The sequence below is a fragment of the Podarcis bocagei genome (genome assembly GCF_964188305.1).
Source record: "Podarcis bocagei genome assembly, chromosome: 4".
NCBI lineage: Eukaryota > Metazoa > Chordata > Lepidosauria > Squamata > Lacertidae > Podarcis > Podarcis bocagei.
The window spans coordinates 5341062-5359916 of NC_138128.1; the positions used below are offsets into that span (position 1 = coordinate 5341062).

Below are 18855 nucleotides of genomic sequence, written 5' to 3' on the forward strand. Positions count from 1 at the left end.
GGAATGAGGAACAGCGGAGACTGTGGTGCCTCAAAAGAGGGTGACATGCTCAACTTCAGACCTGAGAGCTGCTCTCCTACCTAGACCTGAACGGTGGGTGGTAGTGCACCAAAAGCATGCTGCCATGAATGCCACAGGGAGACCATGCCCAGCTTCTAGAATGCCAAGCAATGCTCAAACCCTGCATGCCCCAATCCTCCGTTTCTCGTAATCATTGTTACTAGCATTGATAGGTAGAGGCTGGAGCAGTGTGTGTGTGTGTTGTGCAGTTTGAAAGGAGAGGTTCCTTGGGCAGCTGACAGGCTCCTTCCCATCAGCTGATTCTTCACTCCATGCCAGTCATCATAGAGATGTGACGTGATGCTTCCTAACCCAACCATCACACTTCCACCTGGATTTGCCTTGTCTGACTGGGAATGGTCTCTTAAATAACCACCTGTGCTCCAGATCAGGACTGCAAGGGAGCTGCCAGGGACCATAATGAGGAGGGCTGCACTGAGGAAAATGATGGGAGCTACCCTCTTGGTGTGGTGTAGTGGTTAAGAGCGGTGGACTCGTAATCTGGTGAACTGGGTTCGATTCCCCGCTCCTCCACATGCAGCTGCTGGGTGACCTTGGGCTAGTCTCTCAGCCTCACTCACCTCACAGAGTGTTTGTTGTGGGGGAGGAAGGGAAAGGAGATTGTGAGCTGCTTTGAGACTCCTTCAGGTAGTGATAAAGTGGGATATCAAATCCAAACTCTACTTCTTCTTCTTCTCTCCCCTTGATCCTGAATCTTCCCAGGAGCAGGAGGACAGTATAGATTTGGAACAGTGGTTTGCAGAGGGGCTTAGTTCAGAAGGCAGAAGCTGGGAAATACTGGATGGGGAACAGCTAGCAGAAGAAACACTAGAAGAGAGAGAGTTAACAGATTCACGGTCTCTGGATAGTATCCACCCCCTTCCCCCAAAGTCCTGGAGAGCTCAGAAAGTGTCAGAACAGAAAACACAGAGGCTCCAAGCTCAGATTACAAGATGTAGAAGTGATGTAGTTTAATAGGGACGGATCAGGGAGTGAACTTAATTGGGAGCACCACCATTCTAGTCAGATGCTTTTTTTTGTCCCTTGTTGTGTTTATTAAAGAAACTAACTGCTAAGAACTCTCTTTTGTTTGATCTGCTCATTTATGGCCACGGGGGGAGGAAGCGGATTCCCTGAAGCCTGACAGGAGCACAGAGATCGGCTGTTTTGGTTTCTGATTGGCTGCGCCTCCATCTTGGAATTCTTCCTCCCAGAGAATCTGAGCCCAAGCATCTTCTGGAAGTGACATAAGTGATAAGGCTCTCCGTGGCCACTAACCTCAATGGCTGTGTTCTGTCTCCACTGTTGGAGGGAGCAATTTTTTGCATACAAGTTGCTGGAAACCAGAGGAGGGGAGAGTGCTATTGGGCTGATCCTGTGTACAGACCTGATCCTGCGTGCTCTTCTGATGTTCCTAAGCAAGACATTTTAATTCAATTCTGCTGATTCATTAAATTAAATTAAAGGATGAGGTAGCATAGATAGCAGGTTGGCGTCTCCTCCAAGCCCTTGGGAAAGGGAGGGTTGCAAGAAGCCCAACGAATAAATCACACCCCTTTGCCCATGCAGACAAAACAGCTCTGGCCTTTTAATTCGACATGATCAGCAGCAGAAAAATACAGCGCGACATTTTCTGTACAAAGAGCCACTTAGCCCTACAGCCCAGACAGCGCCACCTGCTGGCTAGGAGTGTATGTGAAGGGTTTGGGAGATTGGGGTGGGGTGGGGGGGTGCGGTTGGCCACACAGCTGACCATGCCAGCCTGCCTCCAGACTCTCACTGTTTTGCAGACAGGAGCCGATCGCGTATCGGCAAACTCAGGTTGCATTTGGGCTGGCCTCCTTCCACAATGAATCTGTCCCCATCTAAAAAAAAAGATTGACCTTTTTTTGCAGCAAGGAGAAATGTGCTGGAAAGTATGGGATAGCAATTTTGCTTGACGCGATCCTGTATAACCTCCCTGCAAACAGATCAAAATAAAGGCTCGATGGAACGGGGGTGCCGTATAACCTCCCTGCGATTTTTGTGTAGGCAGATCAGGATGAGTGCTTGCCTAGAAATCACCCTGGTCCTTCCCCCTCCCCAAATATCTACATGGTCTGCATTCCCTGGTGTGCTTTTGCGCAGGGGAGAAGGGGACAGGTGGCGCATGGCATGCCAGGGTGGGCAGCCTGGGGCAGGTGGGTATCCCTGAGCCACAGCTGCCCCTTGCCAGGCCTACTGACCATTTTAGAGAAGGCCCTGATCAATATTTCCAGCACCCAAGGAGAGTTTGGGAACGAGCTGGGCTTGAGAGGAGATCTGGAGCTTTGAGGGGAAATTAGGAGGCACCTTGGTTTGGCCTCGTCCGCCATCTTGTTTTGTTTTGTTTTCCCAGATTTGGTTGGAGAAACAGGCCTCACGTTTGCCACCTCCATCTGGCTTGGCTGTAGTGTCCTCTCTTGGGTGGCCTTGCCAGAGTTTGGCTGTTCCTCTCCCAACAAGCAGCGACACAGGTGTGCACAGAGGTCTGTGTGAGGTCTTGGGGAGAAGAGTGCCCAATTTCTGCAGGAGTCGGTCCATCCCTACCTCCCAAAATAATGGCCCTTGTCTGTCGGTGTGCATGTTGGTCCCTGAGAACGGGGCCAGCTCTGAGCAACAGGGTGTGTTTGTCTTTGTGTGTGTGAGTGTGTGTTTTCCTCATTTTTCTCTGTCCAGCCAGTGGGCAACGAGGTTTAGAGTGGTGGCGACTGAGCCCGGCGAGCGTTTCGGCAAACGCCAGGGGTGGGTTGGAGCGGGCGGCTCTTTCACCAGACGGAGCATTTGTGAGCCGGGTTCATGGGCGAGTTCTTGGGGCAGTGGAAGACCCGGCCGAACTCCTCGAACTGCGAGACGCTGCCCAGGACCCTACAGGGGAGAGGGAAAGAAGAGAGGAATGACGCAACGGCAGCCGCGAAAGCCTGAGAAGGATTGTTGTATAAAACGAGAAGCGTGGGACTGCACCTAAGATGCCTCCCCTGTTTTGCAACCCTTGATTCCTCACGTGGAGGCTGGCTGCAGGGGCTTGGTAGAAAGAGGGAAGCACTTTTCACATGCTCAGATTCACTCTTTGCTCCTTCTTCTCAAGATCTGGTGGCTGCACCCTGACCGCTGAGAGAGAACTGTTTCAGATTTAAGCCCCTGGCAGCTCCAAAGGATTAGAATCATAGAATCATAGAAGATTTGGAAGGGACCCAAAGGGCCATCTAATCTATCCTATCTAATCTAAATTTATCATTAATTTACTTCCATTTATTCCCCAGCTTCCATCTGACTCAGGTATGAAATCTCTCATAGGCCTTCACCCCTCTCTGTGTGTGTGTCATTCCCCAAAGCAGTGCATCTCTCAGATCAGAATCCAAAACACACCCATTTCCCTGGCTGAAGCTGCTGACCTGAAGGTTTCTCCTGCTTCGTTCAACATGCAAACACACCATGTCCCAAATTCAGATATTGGCCTGCCTGCTCTTAGAGCAGGCACCCCCAAACTTGGCCCTCCAGCTGTTTTGAGACTACAACTCCCATCATCCCTAGCTAACAGGACCAGTGCTCAGGGATGATGGGAATTGTAGTCCGAAAACAGCTGGAGGGCCGAGTTTGGGGATGCCTGTCTTAGAAGAAAGGCTGGTCTACCAGGGATGCCCCCAGCCTGGCAGGGGAAATTTGCTGAGCAGTCAAGCAAGGAGACCACATAGGGCGACCGTCAACTCTGCATTGGCAAGTAAGGCTCTCGGAACACGAGAGTGTCCATGTTTTATTTATTTTGTATCAACAATCTGTGCTCTACTTAATCTCAGCAATGTACAAGAGCCATAATACAGTAGGCATAAAAATGAGTCAAAACTATAAATTCATAACTCAGTTTTTAAAAAGTCTGCTGGAGATGGAAAGAAGAAAAAGCCCCTAGAATGGCAGATCAAGTTGATGGACTATGCTGAAATAGCAAAAATGACCAGAAGACTCAGAAATCAAGAAGACCAGAATTTTAATATGGAATGGGGAAAATTTATAATCTATCTTAAAAACCATTGTAAGCAGCTAAAATTGTTAGTGGGATTGGAATAACACCTGTAGTTTAATGGTGAATTTTGGACATAATGGAGATGCAAAAGATTTGGATTATTATAGAAGATGCAGGAGGAAATGATTAACAATAGGAGCCACAGAGGAGGGAAGCCCAGGAGATTCTGTGGAATCTTGTTTCTATATTGTAAATTGTTATGTTATTGTAAAATTTTCATTTGAAAAACCCAAATAAATAAATTTATATTTAAAAAAGCCTGCTGGAATGAAATGAAAGTCTTTAGGAAGTGCCGGACGTTCAACAGAGAGGGGACTTGCCTGATCTCAACAAGAAGGGAGTTTCACAAAATTGGGCCCACAATACAAAACACAGAACTCCTGGTAGATATGACCCATTCATCCAAGCAGGGATTCCTGCAAAAACCTCAGAGGTCGAGCAGGAATATATGGGATGGGATGGTCCCTGGGGTATTCTGGACCCAAGCTGTCAAGGACCTTGTAAATTACCATATTTTTCGCCCCATAAGACGCACCTGACCATAAGACGCACCTAGTTTTTAGAAAATATTCTGCGCAGAGCATGTAAGTGGCTCTCGCTTTTCTTGCTTTAAAGCAAGCAAAGTGAGAGCTGCTTACATGGCTTCTCTCCTGCTTTGCGCAGCTCTCACTTTCTTGCCCATCCCTCCTCCTGCCTCGCTGTAAAAGAGGAGGAGACACCGGGACAGGTGCTTTGCTTGCTTTACAGCGAGGAGGGAGGAGGGATGGGCAAGCAAAGTGAGAGCTGCGCAAAGTAGGACAGAAGCCATGTAAGCGGCTATTGCTTTGCTTGCTCCCGTCCGTCCCTCCTCCCGCTTCACTGTGAAGCCAGCAGAGCAAGCTGCGCAGCTATCACTCACGCTGAAGCCAGCAGTGCAAGAGCGATAGCTGCTGGCTTCACAGCAAGTGATGGACGGGAGCCATGGCTCCGGCTGTGGAGGCATCCCTCAGCTCATGACTGCAGTGGTAGCCAAGGGATCCCTCTGCTGCCCAGTGCATTCGCCCCATAAGACGCACAGACATCTCCCCTTACTTTTTAGGAGGAAAAAAGTGCGACTTATGGAGTGAAAAATACGGTAATGAAAGCACCTTGAACCTGGTCCCATAGCTTATGGTCAGCCAGTGCAAGCCAAACCCAAACGGCATCCCTTAGCCGGCCCTTCTTCCTGTCCCCTCCTCCTGCACACAAACACGCATACGCACACACCCCCAGGTACCTGTAGTGTTCAGGGGCGTGTTTGTCGGTCAGCACCTGCAGGTAAATGGATTGCGAGCGCCGTTTGATGCACCAGTTCTGCAGGAAGAAGAAGCGAGAAGTGGGAGACTGAATCTGTCAGAGATTGGGGAGGGAAGGTCCAGTCTGTGGCTCCAAGGTGAGGCTGCCTGGGAGGGCCTAGGGCTCTTAGCCAGTGTCTCAAGCCTCTTTGCCTTAGAGACCAGGCAGCCCGCTCCAGCCCTCCACCGGAAACGCCTTTGTGTGGCACAATGGTGGCAGCAGCAGGGGTCTCTGGCCAATGTTAGGAAAGGCAGAAACAGGTACGCATGGATCCCACCCGCCCCTTTGCTATGGAAATGATTTATTTTGTTCTTCATTTGTTAAAATATGCATTTGCTTTTGATCCCTCTTCCCTTCCTCTCTTCCTTCTTAGCTTTTTGCTGCTGTCTGTGGCAATAGCAGAATTGGATGGCAGCCGTTTCACATTGCCAGAATGACCTCAAGCTAAAGGTCATTAAAGCTTACACACACACACACACACACACACACACACACACACACACACACCACTCCCATTTCAGTCTCCAGAGGCTGAAAACTAGAACAGTAAAACTGTTTAAGCTCTTTGCAAAAGCTCTTTGCAAAAGCACACTTTGCACTTTTGCAAAAGCTCTTTGCAAAAGTGCTCTTTGATGCAGCCTTCTCTCCTTTAAACATCACACCTGTCAAATTTGGCTCACAAGATTGATCCTGATAAGGATCTGGGCCACCCCTCCTGTAAGCTGCTGAGTATAACCTTTCCTTCACCAGCCTGGATCTCTGCCAGATGGCTTGGACTCCTGGCAGGGGCTGATGGGAGTTGTAGTCCAGAACATCTGCTTGGGAGCCAGGATGCTGAAGGGCGCATTAGTGAGTTGAGAATGCTTTGGAGACGCCTCAGTCTGATGAGACAGGGCAGCAGCGTTTGCTCAAGCCTTTGGGGTCTGATCCAGGAACCCCAAGGAATCATTCCCCGGGCACGCAGGCCTTACCTGGGCAAAAGCGATGAAGAAAAGTTGTTCGTGGGTGTATTTGAGAGGGTGGAGAGGGTTCTCAGGACCGTTTTCCCGCACCCACTTCTGATAGGCCTGCAAGAGAAAGTCTCGCTCAGCAAAATGAGGGGGCTGCTCCCCAACCCTCCCTGCAGGACCCTCCCCAAAGGTGAAATTGCTAAACGGCCTCAGTCCAGTATATCTGGAGGACTGTCTCCACCCCCATTGTTCTGCCCGGACACTGAGGTCCAGCACCAAGGGCCTTCTGGCAGTTCCCTCACTGCGAGAAGCCAAGTTACAGGGAACCAGGCAGAGGGCCTTCTCGGTAGTGGCACCCACCCTGTGGAACGCCCTCCCACCAGATGTCAAAGGGAACAACAACTACCAGGCTTTTAGAAGACATCTGAAGGCAGCCCTGTTTAGGGAAGCTTTTAATGTTTAATAGACTATTGTTTTTTAATATTCTGTTGGAAGCAGCCCAGAGTGGCTGGGGTATAAATAAATTATTATTATTATTATTATTATTATTATTATTATTATTATTATTATTATTATTATTATTATTATAGTACCCAAAGGGCAGAGCTTTTGAGTCCTAGTTTCTCCCCCCTGTGTTTTTAAGGCTTCTTATTTGTTGTCTGTAAGATGCCTTGAGTCCCTGACAGGGGAAAAAGCAGGGTATAAAAATCTTAACAATTGTGTTTCTTATACAAACACGGTCCTTCGGTGCCATCTGTATCTGCAAACGTCTGGCTCTTTTAAGATTCTTTGCTGTTATTTCTTATCAAGTATAATTTAGTAACGATTTGCCATAATGGTTGAGAGTGAAATTCTGTTTCATAATTACCTGCCTAAGTTTTGAGAGTTAATTTTATTGCATACGTTTACATTCTAATGGACGATTGAGTATTCCTTCATTAGGTAGAAGTTGTTTTGTTTTATAGTCCTTTTTTTTACTATGGGTTATTTGTTTAGGATTGCTAGAAAATTTGCGATCTCTGTGTGCATTTTGCAGTTTCTTCAGCAATGCAGAAAGGCGGGATACAAATCAAAAGCGAGATGAAACCGCGGTGGGGTGGAGTGCTGTGCATAGACTGCTCTCCCATGAATCATCTAATTCTCTTTTAAAGCCCTCAAATTTGGTGGCCATCACAGCCTACTGTGGGAGGGAGTTCCACAGTTAACTAGGCACTGTGTGAAAAGCACTCTTGCACGGGTCTGTCAGCCAAACTGAGCTTGGGAAGATGTCAGGCAGACACCATGTTGGGTGGACTTTGCACATGTGACTGGGAACTCCTCTTCCCTCGGGGGGGGGGACTTACATAGTAGGCGAGCTTAAGTCCCCCCATATCGGCAATGTTCTCTCCAAGGGTATGCTTCCCATTCACCTGTAAGAGAGACAGACAGACAGACAGACAGACAGACAGCTGAGTTAGGATTGGAAATGCTTCCTTTCCACCATCCCACAAAACCCCAGTATTGAGAACAGAGGGCCTCAAACTTGTTTCTCTGGGCAGCACCAATTTTTTATCGATAAGGAAAACACTGGGAAACAAATTGATAGCACAGAACGCAACTGCTTTATAATAGGATCATGAGACGCCCAGAAAGTATAAAACAATGCAGCAACATAAGAACACAAACTATTCCCAAAATATAATTCTTACATATGCACCTGAAGTATGTACAGTCATACCTCATGTTACGTCCGCTTCATGTTACGTTCTTTCAGGTTATGTCCCGCGGTGACCTGGAAGTACTGGAAAGGGTTACTTCCGGGTTCCGCCGCTCGTGCATGTGCAGACGCGCAAAATGACATCACACACATGCGCAGAAGCGGCGAATCACAACCCGCACGTGAGCAGATGCGCTGTTGCGGGTTGCATTCTTTTCATGTTGCGAACGGGCCTCCAGAACGGATCCCGTTCGCAACCAGAGGTAACACTGTATATGAACTCAAGGGGAGGTGTGAGCTTGTCTTTGCTGGGTAATCTCGTTTATATCTGGTCGAATTTGAGACAAACAAACTCTCATCTCATCAACACAAAGAAACCTTTCTCTTTCCTGGTCTTTCTTATTTGTCAGAGTTGAAAATCCCTGTTTTTTTGCCCTCGAATCTCCTCGCCACTCTTGTCAACCTCTCCTGCCTCACCCTTTGAAAACGCCTCGCCCAACCCCTGTTCCTCCCTCCTTACACTTCACCCAACACTATGTGTTCATATAAAGGCTTGAGTGCCCCTGCGCAGGGCTTGAGTGTGCTCCCACACATCCCCAAAGTTGGATTACCACCTTTTTAGTGCCTGGGGCTCCCCTGCCTTTAACAGCTGGGCGTTGGGCAAACATTCAATTGCCCCTTTCCAGGGCTGGCATCCAGTGCTGATTGCTGGGTGACCCAGATGTGACGTCTAGTTCAGCAAATGCAGCCACTTTGGAAATTAACAGCTGGCACCAAGATGCCAACTTCCAAATGCCATGGTAACTGTAGAACTTTGTTCTGCCACTGACATGGTACAATATGATACGATAATCTTTATTGTCATTGTCCCATACAGAACAACTGGGCATTTGCTTCTTACTCAAAAGCCTGTCTATATGATGTTGTTGTTGTTTAGTCGTTTAGTCGTGTCTGACTCTTCGTGACCCCCTGGACCAGAGCACGCCAGGCACTCCTGTCTTCCACTGCCTCCTGCAGTTTGGTCAGACTCATGTTTGTAGCTTCGAGAACACTGTCCCACCATCTCGTCCTCTGTCGTCCCCTTCTCCTTGTGCCCTCCATCTTTCCCAACATCAGGGTCTTTTCCAGGGAGTCTTCTCTTCTCATGAGGTGGCCAAAGTATTGGACCCTCAGCTTCACGACCTGTCCTTCCAGTGAGCGCTCAGGGCTGATTTCCTTCAGAATGGAGAGGTTGGATCTTCTTGCAGTCCATGGGACTCTCAAGAGTCTCCTCCAGCACCAGAATTCAAAAGCTTCAATTCTTCGCCGATCAGCCTTCTTTATGGTCCAGCTCTCACTTCCATACATCACTACTGGGAAAACCATGGCTTTAACTTATATGATAGTAGGCCAAAATACAGGTCTGACCTCCTTCAGGGGTGGCGTAACCCTTCCTCTTGCCCATTGACTTATAATTTGCCACGGCTGCCTCCTATAGCCTGGCAAATAGAAGGAAGGTACTGTTGGGAAACTGCCAGGGAGATAACGTCCATCTGAGCCCCCAAGCCGGAGTTCTGGACGTCCATCGGCCTCCCGTAGTCACGCAGATCCAACAGTTAGGGACACGAAGCCTTAGAAATTCCTAGCCGCATTCCTAGGCTGGTGCACCCTCTTTATCAGCAGAAACACAGCCGAAAGCTTGCATCACAGAAGAGCAGAAGAGCATAATTTACAGACTTTATTAGAACATGAACAGAACAAAAGAAAACACGTCCATTCTGTCAGCGTCTCTGAGCCGACTGAAAAACCGAAAGGAAACAACAGCAGACATAAACATCCTGTGACTAGGACATGCGCAGACTCTGTTACTTACAAAAGCCTGCTCCCTTTTAAGGTGGAACGGAAATATCCTAACATCCTCCCCCTTTCCGTGTAACCTGTTGTACCTGTGGTTCACCCAATTGCAACCTTTGTACATAAACCTTAAGTTGTTCTTTGTTAACAACCTTAGACAACAGATCAGCAGGAATTTCATTTCCTGCCATGTAGGACACCTGAATCAGTCCTTTCTGAATACACTCTCTTGCACGATGTAGCTTAATCTGCAAGTACTTGGTTCTCTGCTTGCAACTCTCGGAGTTCAGCAAAGCCAAACAAGATCTATTGTCTTGATACACTTGTATAGGACATTTCACAGACACCCTGATGTCCTTAAACAGTTGCATCAACCATTCACAATCCATGAGTGAAAATGACAGAGCATTGAGTTCTGCTTCACAGGAACTTAGGCTCACTGTTGTCTGCTTCTTGCACAACCAGTCAAACAGGCAGTGGTTGTACATGTAGCACACTCCAGAAGTGCTTGTACCATCCGTGGTGTCACTTCCAAAACTAGCATCTGCAAAGATTTCAAGACCTCCAGTCTTCTGACTGGTGAACCTCAGCCTGTAGTGCATAGTCCCTTTCAAATAGCGGGCTATGCGCTTCAGAGCTTTCCAATCCTGAACCGTAGGATTGTTGGCATGTCTGCTAAGCAGATTACAGCTTACAGCTATGTCAGGTCTTGAACATCTGGCAATGAAATTCATCTTGCCTAGAATGCATCTGTACAGCGTTGTGTCAGAAAACGCTTCAGCAGTACTGTCTACCTGGTAACCTGTCACCATCGGTGTGTCTGCTGGGTTTGCATCAACCAAATTCAACCTGGTTAACACATCAGCAATTTTCTGTGTTTGGTGTACCAGAAAATTACCTGCTTGGTCCCTCTCCACCTGCAGAGAAAGATAGTTGGATACCTCACCAAGATCCTTCATGTCAAAGTGCTCCTTCAGCTGAGCTAGGGTGCTTTGATAAAAAGCCTGATTCTTCCAAAACATCAGAAGATCATCAACAAAACATAAACAATACAGTTTGTTTTGCCCCTCCTCCTTGACAAACACACATGGATCAGCTTTGCCCTGGTGAAAACCTAGAGAAAGCAATGTCTCAGTGAGTTTTGTGTTCCAACACCTGGCACTCTGCTTGAGACCATATAAGGATTTCCGCAGTTTACAGACCATTCCCTTTTGTATCTGCATCCCATCAGGTGGAAGCATGTACAGCTCCTCCCCCAAAATCCCGTACAAAAAAGCTGTATTAATGTCATGGTGGGAAACATGCAGTTTCTCCTCCGCAGCAATCTTGAGCATCAGCCGAATGCTCTCATATTTGACTGTGGGAGAGTAGGTCTCGTGGTAATCCTGTCCTGGTACCTGTGAAAAACCTCTGGCAACCAATCTGGCTTTGTGTCTGACTACCTTGCCATTCTGGTCTGTCTTGGCCTTGAAGACCCATTTGCTGCCAACCAGTCTCATTCCTGGGACTACCGGTACCAATTCCCAAGTTTGGTTCCTGTTCAAGGAATCAACTTCAGCCTTCATGGCATTTAGCCAAGGCTCAGCATCTTTAGAGGTCAACTCCTGAACCTCTTTGAAGCTTGAAGGTTCCCATACCTTCTCTGAGCTACTAAGAACAGCAGTTGCTGTCTTAGCAAACTCATCAGCATACCTCTTTGGAGGTCTGCCCTTGGTCGCCCTTTCAGATCTGCATACTAGACGCAAGTCTTCTGGACTCATCTCCTCTTTCTTAGGAGGAAAGTGACCAATGGTGAACAGTGGTTCTTCCAGTTCATTGTCAGACGCATCAGATGGTCTGACTGAGGCCTGTGCGCTCTGGTAGTCTGCTGTGTCATCACTCTCACTGACATCAGCAGCAGCGCCGCCCACTGAACTGGAATCCGAACTCTGATCATCATCATCATCCTCATCCTCATCATCTTCAGCAGCTTCCTCAGCTTTAGCTGCTTGCTTGACATCACCTTCATCCTCCTCTGGGTAACTCTGGAAAATTCCCACATTTTCCCCCCACTTAGGATTGTACTCAACACTCCTTGTGAATTTAATGGACTTAGAGTCAGTCATCCATACCCTGTATGCACCTTTTTCGTACCCCATGAACAAACCATGTGCCCCACGCTTCCCAAGCTTGTTGGTTTGTTGTGTGCGTACCCACATGTCCGAACCAAAGATTCTCATGTGTTTGGTGTTGGGTTTCTTGCCAAACATCTTCTCATAGGGGGTACAACCAATGGGTGATGACAATCTGCGATTAACGGTATAAACCAAATTCCCCAGAGCCTCCCCCCAAAACTTATCAGGGAGATTGGCATCATGCAACAAGGTTTTGATTCCTTGCAGCAATGTTTGATTTGCTCTCTCCGCAAGACCATTCATCCATGGCGATCTGGGCGTTGACATGTCATGCTGGATTCCCTTCTCAGTCAGGAAAGCTTCAAACTGCTGAGAAGTGAACTCCCCGCCCCGATCAGTAAAAAAACAAGAAATACGTTTACCGTGCACATTTTCCAACCAAGCACAGAATGCCTTAAACTTTGGAAACGCTTGCGATTTCTGTTCGAGCAAATACACATGAATGTACCTGGAAAAAGAATCAATCAGAATCATGAAGTACCTTGCTCCTCCTATAGAGGGCGCAAGTGGCCCAACCAGGTCCGCATGCACTAGCTGGTAGGGCTTGGAAGCCTGCCTGCTAGACTCCTTGCCTTTTGGAGCAACCTTCACCTTGTTCTCTGCACAAGATACACATTTCATGTGAAATTTACAGGGTTTGATGTTCAAACCTTCAACCACCTCTGGCATCTTGGCCAGTGCCTTCCAAGAGAGGTGACCAAATCGTCGATGCGCATCATGAATGCAACCTGCATGAAGAACTTTGTTAGTTTGTGCAACACAACAAGAATCAGCATTAGATACAACAACAGTGTCATCAAAAGTTATATGGAACAAACCATCCATAAACTTCGCATGCAAATAGTCCTCTTTGCCTTTACTGATGACACAGACACTCCTCTTGAAGGAAATCTGAAAACCACGTCCAGTAAGCTGTGGGACACTCAACAAGTTGCTCGCCGCTCCTGGAACATAAAGTACATTACTGATGGTAGTGTGCAGACTTGCAAGTTTCACAGTCCCTTCTCCTGCAATTTTCAACGTCCTTCCATCAGCCAGGTGGATCTCACCTTCCTGAGGCTTGAAGGAGATAAAGAGATGCCTGTCCTTGGAAACGTGGCGGGTGGCACCTGAATCCACAATAAATCTGCCTTTGGCTGTTGGAGCAGTCCTTACAGCAAGCAAACCCTTGTTTTGCAGCTTGCCCCCCTGCTGCTCCTGGCCACCAGACGTGCCTTTAGCCTTTGGTGAAGCTGTGCCAGCAAGCAAAACCTTGCTTTCCACTGGCGTGGGCTTTTGCAGCTTGCCCCCCTGCTTCTGGTCAGCAGACGTGCCTTTAGCCTTTGGTGAAGCTGTGCCAGCAAACAACGCTTTATTTTTCTCTGACGCGGGCTCTTCACCCTCCCTCTGCTCCTGGCCATCTGCAGGTGTCTGCCTGTGGCTCTGTTTACCTTTGCCTTTCCGGCCTCTGCAAAGGCGATGGCCTTGGTTCCCATGAGAAACAGAGCTCTCAGCTGCCGACTCCTTGGCTCCCCCTGGAGGCTGGAATGCTGCCTGGGATGACGTGACGGTCAGCTCCCCCTGCAGCTTGCAACCGGTGCCCTCAGCATCCCTGCACTCAATCGCATTCTGGGAAACAGCTAGGACCTCCGATGCAGTCGAACTCTGGGCTGGGATTACTGGCAAATGAGCTTTTTTTAAAGCAGTCCACATCCCACGTGCAGTGGTGTTGCCAGCCAGCGTCTTAATTTCCTCAAGAGATACGGATAGGACTATTATGTCTATCGCTTTCGAATCATGCGATTTCCATCTCTCTGTCAGAGGAACTGGGGGGGCTTCAGAAACAACATGCCACACCCCAAACTGACGCAGCAAAGATTCACACCATTTTGCCCAGGTTTCATAATTCTGCCCATCCAACTTAGGACACTGAGCAGTTTCTGAGGTCTGTAAGAGATCCATCTCAGCTTTTTACTTGAGCCGTGAGCCCTATGCCTTCAAAGACTCCTTATCTTGGCAGCTATTAATCACGAAGTCTTTGGCTCAGCTCCCAGGCCAATTAAGCCTTGCCGGAGTTCAAAGACTCCTTGCCGAGGTAAAACAGGAAAACGTCCCTTCCTTTCGCTTTCCCCACTTCATACCTCAAACGCAGTCTGTTGCAGCTTTACTCTCCTGTAGGTGCTGTGAATCTGGGCCCATAACCTTGTTGTTGGGAAACTGCCAGGGAGATAACGTCCATCTGAGCCCCCAAGCCGGAGTTCTGGACGTCCATCGGCCTCCCGTAGTCACGCAGATCCAACAGTTAGGGACACGAAGCCTTAGAAATTCCTAGCCGCATTCCTAGGCTGGTGCACCCTCTTTATCAGCAGAAACACAGCCGAAAGCTTGCATCACAGAAGAGCAGAAGAGCATAATTTACAGACTTTATTAGAACATGAACAGAACAAAAGAAAACACGTCCATTCTGTCAGCGTCTCTGAGCCGACTGAAAAACCGAAAGGAAACAACAGCAGACATAAACATCCTGTGACTAGGACATGCGCAGACTCTGTTACTTACAAAAGCCTGCTCCCTTTTAAGGTGGAACGGAAATATCCTAACAGGTACTAAGGGCACAGTCCCTATTCATCTATTCCGTTGTCACCCCGCCTTTTCTCCAAGGTGCTGAGGGTGACTGGCATACGCACCTGTCTCCCCCCCTCCATCTTATCCTCACAACGACCCTGTGAGGTAGGCCAGACGGAGAGGTCGTGACGGGCCCAAGGTCATCCAGTTTAGCTCCATGGCTAAGTGGGGATTTGAACTCAGGTCTCCCGGGTTCTAGTCTGATATTGTAATCATTACAGGCTCTCCAGTGCACTCCAGACTTTTGACTCTCCCAAGAGGACACGCCTGGTTACAGCGATCAGAGCTGTAATAAATTTGTTCCTCGAATTCTCCTCTGCAAATTTTCATTATCATTAATTTAATTGATTGTATTAAAAATACAATTTTTAAGTGGGTCCCATCAAATTAAGTGGGTCCCATCAAATATTCTCTAGTTATGTGAATGCATGCCCAATATCTGTTGTTCATTTTCAGAATATTTTATATCCACCTACTGATAACATTATTTGATAACCATGCTGTGATAGTATTGAATATCGAACTGGTTTTGAGTGATGATGTACAACGCCATTCAGAATTTTGGCAGCTTCTGGAGTGGGGTGTGTGTTTCAGATTTGATGCCTGCCTTAAATAACAAGCCGATATTTGGATATTGTGGGGAAATGTCACAGTCAAAGGGCAAATGCAGATGCGAGGTCCCAAAATTTCATCTTTTAAAAACATGGACAGTGGAGCTGAAAATTTGGGCATTTCCCACATATTTGCAAACACTGGTTTCGGGTTCTACGGCAGACTCTTTGCAAAGGAGCTCTCCCCCTTTGCATGGCACACCCCAGCTCACCCTCTGGTTGTAGACCGTGAAGTTGTCGTACAAGTTAACGATGCATTCTGCCTTCTTAAGAAACTTGCTGTAGGATGAGTCGGTCCACCAGTGCATCAGGTTGCCATGGCGATCGTATTGGCCTCCTGCAAAGCGGGACAGATAAGGGTCAGTCACAAGGGTGACCTCAGAGATTTTGCTGCTATAGGGGGGAGAGGCTGCAGTTCTATTGCGGCTTGACTGCAGGAGTGTTCACATGTTATAAGCACTCCTGCGGGTTATCCACACGCAACGTTCAACAAGTGTATACGCTTTGTGTACCTGTGCACACAAGAGCCGAGCTGCGTGCATCCACAAAGTGTTCATTCTTTCAAAGAAAACCCTTGCACGTGTGTAGAGAGAGCTTGTACCTGGGTTCAGTGTAACGTGAGAACAAGCATCAAGAACGCTCAAGTGTTTATGGAAATAATTCATTGATCAGCCGGGTGTTTGCAAAGGGAGGGGGAGCTAAGATAAGGCTTAGAACAGACCTAGCCATGGGACATAAACATATTTTTCAATATTAAGAATATAAGATGTTGTTGGGTCCAGGGGTCCATGATGGATGTATTCAAACTTAAGTTGAAAAAATGAGGAGGCAAGGATCAACAGCTAGTTCATACAGGGCTCATATTTATGAGTGAGGGAAAGGGTTTTGTGTTTTGGGGGTGCATGCCTGTTCTGTGCCCCATTGTGCAGATGAAAGAATGAAAACGGATGGCCTCTGGTAGACATTTGCAGTCTCTGTGGGAGCAGCTGTGAGGCCTCCCTTCAAACCAGGCCAGGACCGGCCCTACTATGAGGCAAAGTGAAGCAACCGCCTCAGGTGGCTGATTATTGGGGGTGGGGGGCAGGCAGCATTGGGGAGGTGTTTCAAGGACAAACCTGTGGGTTTCCCACCATGATCCTTCTAAGCCAGGGTTTCCCAAACTTGGGTCTCCAGCTGTTTTTGGACTACAACTCCCATCATCCCTAGCTAGCAGGACTAGTGGCCAGGGATGATGGGAGTTGTAGTTGTAGACCCAAGTTTGGAAAACCCTGTTGTAAGCTAACCTGCTTCCCTCAGGTGTGAGAGGATGGTGCCAACCCACCATTTATTAAAAATCATTTATGAAACCATTTAATGCTTTAAAAAATCTCTAGGAGGCCCATCAGCAATACTGAAGTAATATTAAGCCGCCCGTCTGCTTGGCTTCCATAAACTGAATTGAATTGGAAGCTGAACGTTTCTGCCTCAAGCAGCAAAATGTATCAGGCTGGCCTGGTTATTAGGTTTTGGGAAGGTTCGGGGAGATGATTATCAGGCCCCGAAATAGGTTTGGGGAAGGGGGAGCTCACCCCAGTCATCGTAACCGTGTGTCAGCTCATGTCCAATAATCGTTCCAATCCCGCCGTAATTCAGGGACCTGTAGGTGGGAGATAAAACGTCGGGGGCTATGGGGTGGCAGTGAAACAGGGGGTTGGAGGGTTGGGGAACAGGTGGGAGCCCAGATTCCGCCAACAGATGGGGAATTTTAGGCTGGAAATCCGCGAGGGGCTAGAGGGGCATGATCCAGGTCTGCACTGTCTTCTGAATCTGCCCCAGGCTAATAATAATAATAATAATAATAATAATAATAATAATAATAATATTTTTTTTTATAGCCCGCCCATCTGGCTGGGTTTCCCCAGTGACTCTGGGCAGCTTCCAACAAAACATAAAAATACAGTGCTCTGTTAAACATTAAAAGCTTCCCTAAGCAGGGCTGCCTTCAGATGTCTTCCAAAAGTCTGGTAGTTGTTTTTCTCTTTGACATCTGGTGGGAGGGCGTTCCACAGGGTGGGCGCCACCACCGAGAAGGCCCTCTGCCTGGTTCCCTGTAACTTGGCTTCTCGCAGGGAGGGAACCGCCAGAAGGCCCTCGGCGCTGGATCTCAGTGTCCGGGCTGAACGTTGGGGGTACTTTCTCTTCAGAACAAACGTGGCCACTTTCCAGCACATTTTTCGAAGAGCACATTTTTACAGTTCATTCACCCTCCCAGAAATGTGTGGTGAAATAAGCAGAGCCCCAGCGTTCCTATGAAGGAAGGGATTCCTTTCCAGGGACGGGCCATCATCCCCACAAAACTTGGCCTAAGAGAACAGAAGGGTTGGACTGAAACCCGCCAGCCCACGATTTTTCAGCCATGGGCTGCCTAGACGTTTGTAGGACTACAAGTCCCATCATCCCTGGCCACTGCCTAAGCTGGCAGGGGATGATGGGAGTTGTAGTCCAACGGAGTCTAGAGACACAGGGTTCAAGAGTGCTGCTCTAGCCTGAATCGCCACCAGCAGAACCACACACAAAGCGCCCATTTCCCTCCCAGAAGCCCATGGTGCGCTCCCAGTGTGCGGAAAAAGCACTTACTGTGGAAACTCTGGGTCATACAGCGTGGGCTGAAGAATTCCAGCTGGGAACACTGAAGAGAAATGAGACAAAGATGGTAAGGGAACAGAAATGTTCAGCAAATATGGAGCCTTCGAGAAGCTGCCCTGCAGAACGGCAGACGGCAAATATCTTGCGAGGGGAAAAGCTCTGCGTTGATGGTGATTGCATAGGTCATGTAGGTATGGAGCGGCCTTGCCAAATAAAAGTAGGATTCCTAACCCCAGTGGAGAGCAAGATTTGTTGGCTGCTATGCTGAGATTTTGAGATTCAGTCTATAGCAGTCTAACTATGGAGCCTGCTTGGGTGGCATTTCAGGGGAACGGTGCTTCTCAGTGCATAGCAAGGCTGTGGCAATGCAAATTCCAGACTCTCGCGCCTGCAACAGGCGAAGGAAGGAGGGGGGATGAACGCCACTGTGCGACTTCCCTTTCCCATGAGCTATCCAGTCCCACGAGAGATCCAGAAATGCAGATGTGTCCATACCCATTTGGTTCTTGTTGGGAAGGTAGTAAGCGTTCAGCGCCTGGGGGGGCAGCAGCCACCTGCAACGAGAAAGCACACCTTGATCAAGAGAGGTCTGCTTGCAGCACAAGGTGAGGCCAATAACTGTTAGATGCAGAAGACAACATCTGTCCGCACAGGAATGAGATGGGGTCTCTTATGTCCTCCAGAAGGCAGAGAACACACTGAATTTCTTTTCTATTACTAGAGGTGAGTCAAGGAAGGGGCAGGAAGTATCAGTGCTGGGGCTGCTAAGGGATGGGAGACTTGTCAGCCTCCAGATATTGTTGGACTCCAGTTCCCATCAGTCCCCACCAGCATGACCAGTGCTTGGGAATGGTGGAGGTTGTAATCCAACAACAGGTTCCCCAACCCTGTGCTAAGGGAGCAGGAAGCAGGTGCTCCAAGGGTTCCTGTAGCAGCTGTCGGAAACAGC

At 48.3% G+C, this 18855-nt stretch overlaps 1 protein-coding gene across 1 annotated transcript in view; it reads right to left on the reverse strand.

The window, feature by feature from the left end:
- Positions 1–1091: 1091 nt before the first annotated feature.
- The window catches only part of ECEL1 (endothelin converting enzyme like 1), a 54842-nt gene continuing 37078 nt past the window's right edge, over positions 1092–18855 (reverse strand). The window contains exons 10-17 of the mRNA XM_081190181.1: positions 18402–18460; positions 17898–17949; positions 16850–16917; positions 15494–15618; positions 7707–7772; positions 6385–6480; positions 5355–5431; positions 1092–2946 (exon numbers count right to left, since the gene is read on the reverse strand). Of these exons, the coding sequence (XP_081046307.1) occupies positions 2847–2946; positions 5355–5431; positions 6385–6480; positions 7707–7772; positions 15494–15618; positions 16850–16917; positions 17898–17949; positions 18402–18460 (643 nt within the window). The 3' untranslated portion in view covers positions 1092–2846. The remainder of the gene's footprint in view (positions 2947–5354; positions 5432–6384; positions 6481–7706; positions 7773–15493; positions 15619–16849; positions 16918–17897; positions 17950–18401; positions 18461–18855) is intronic.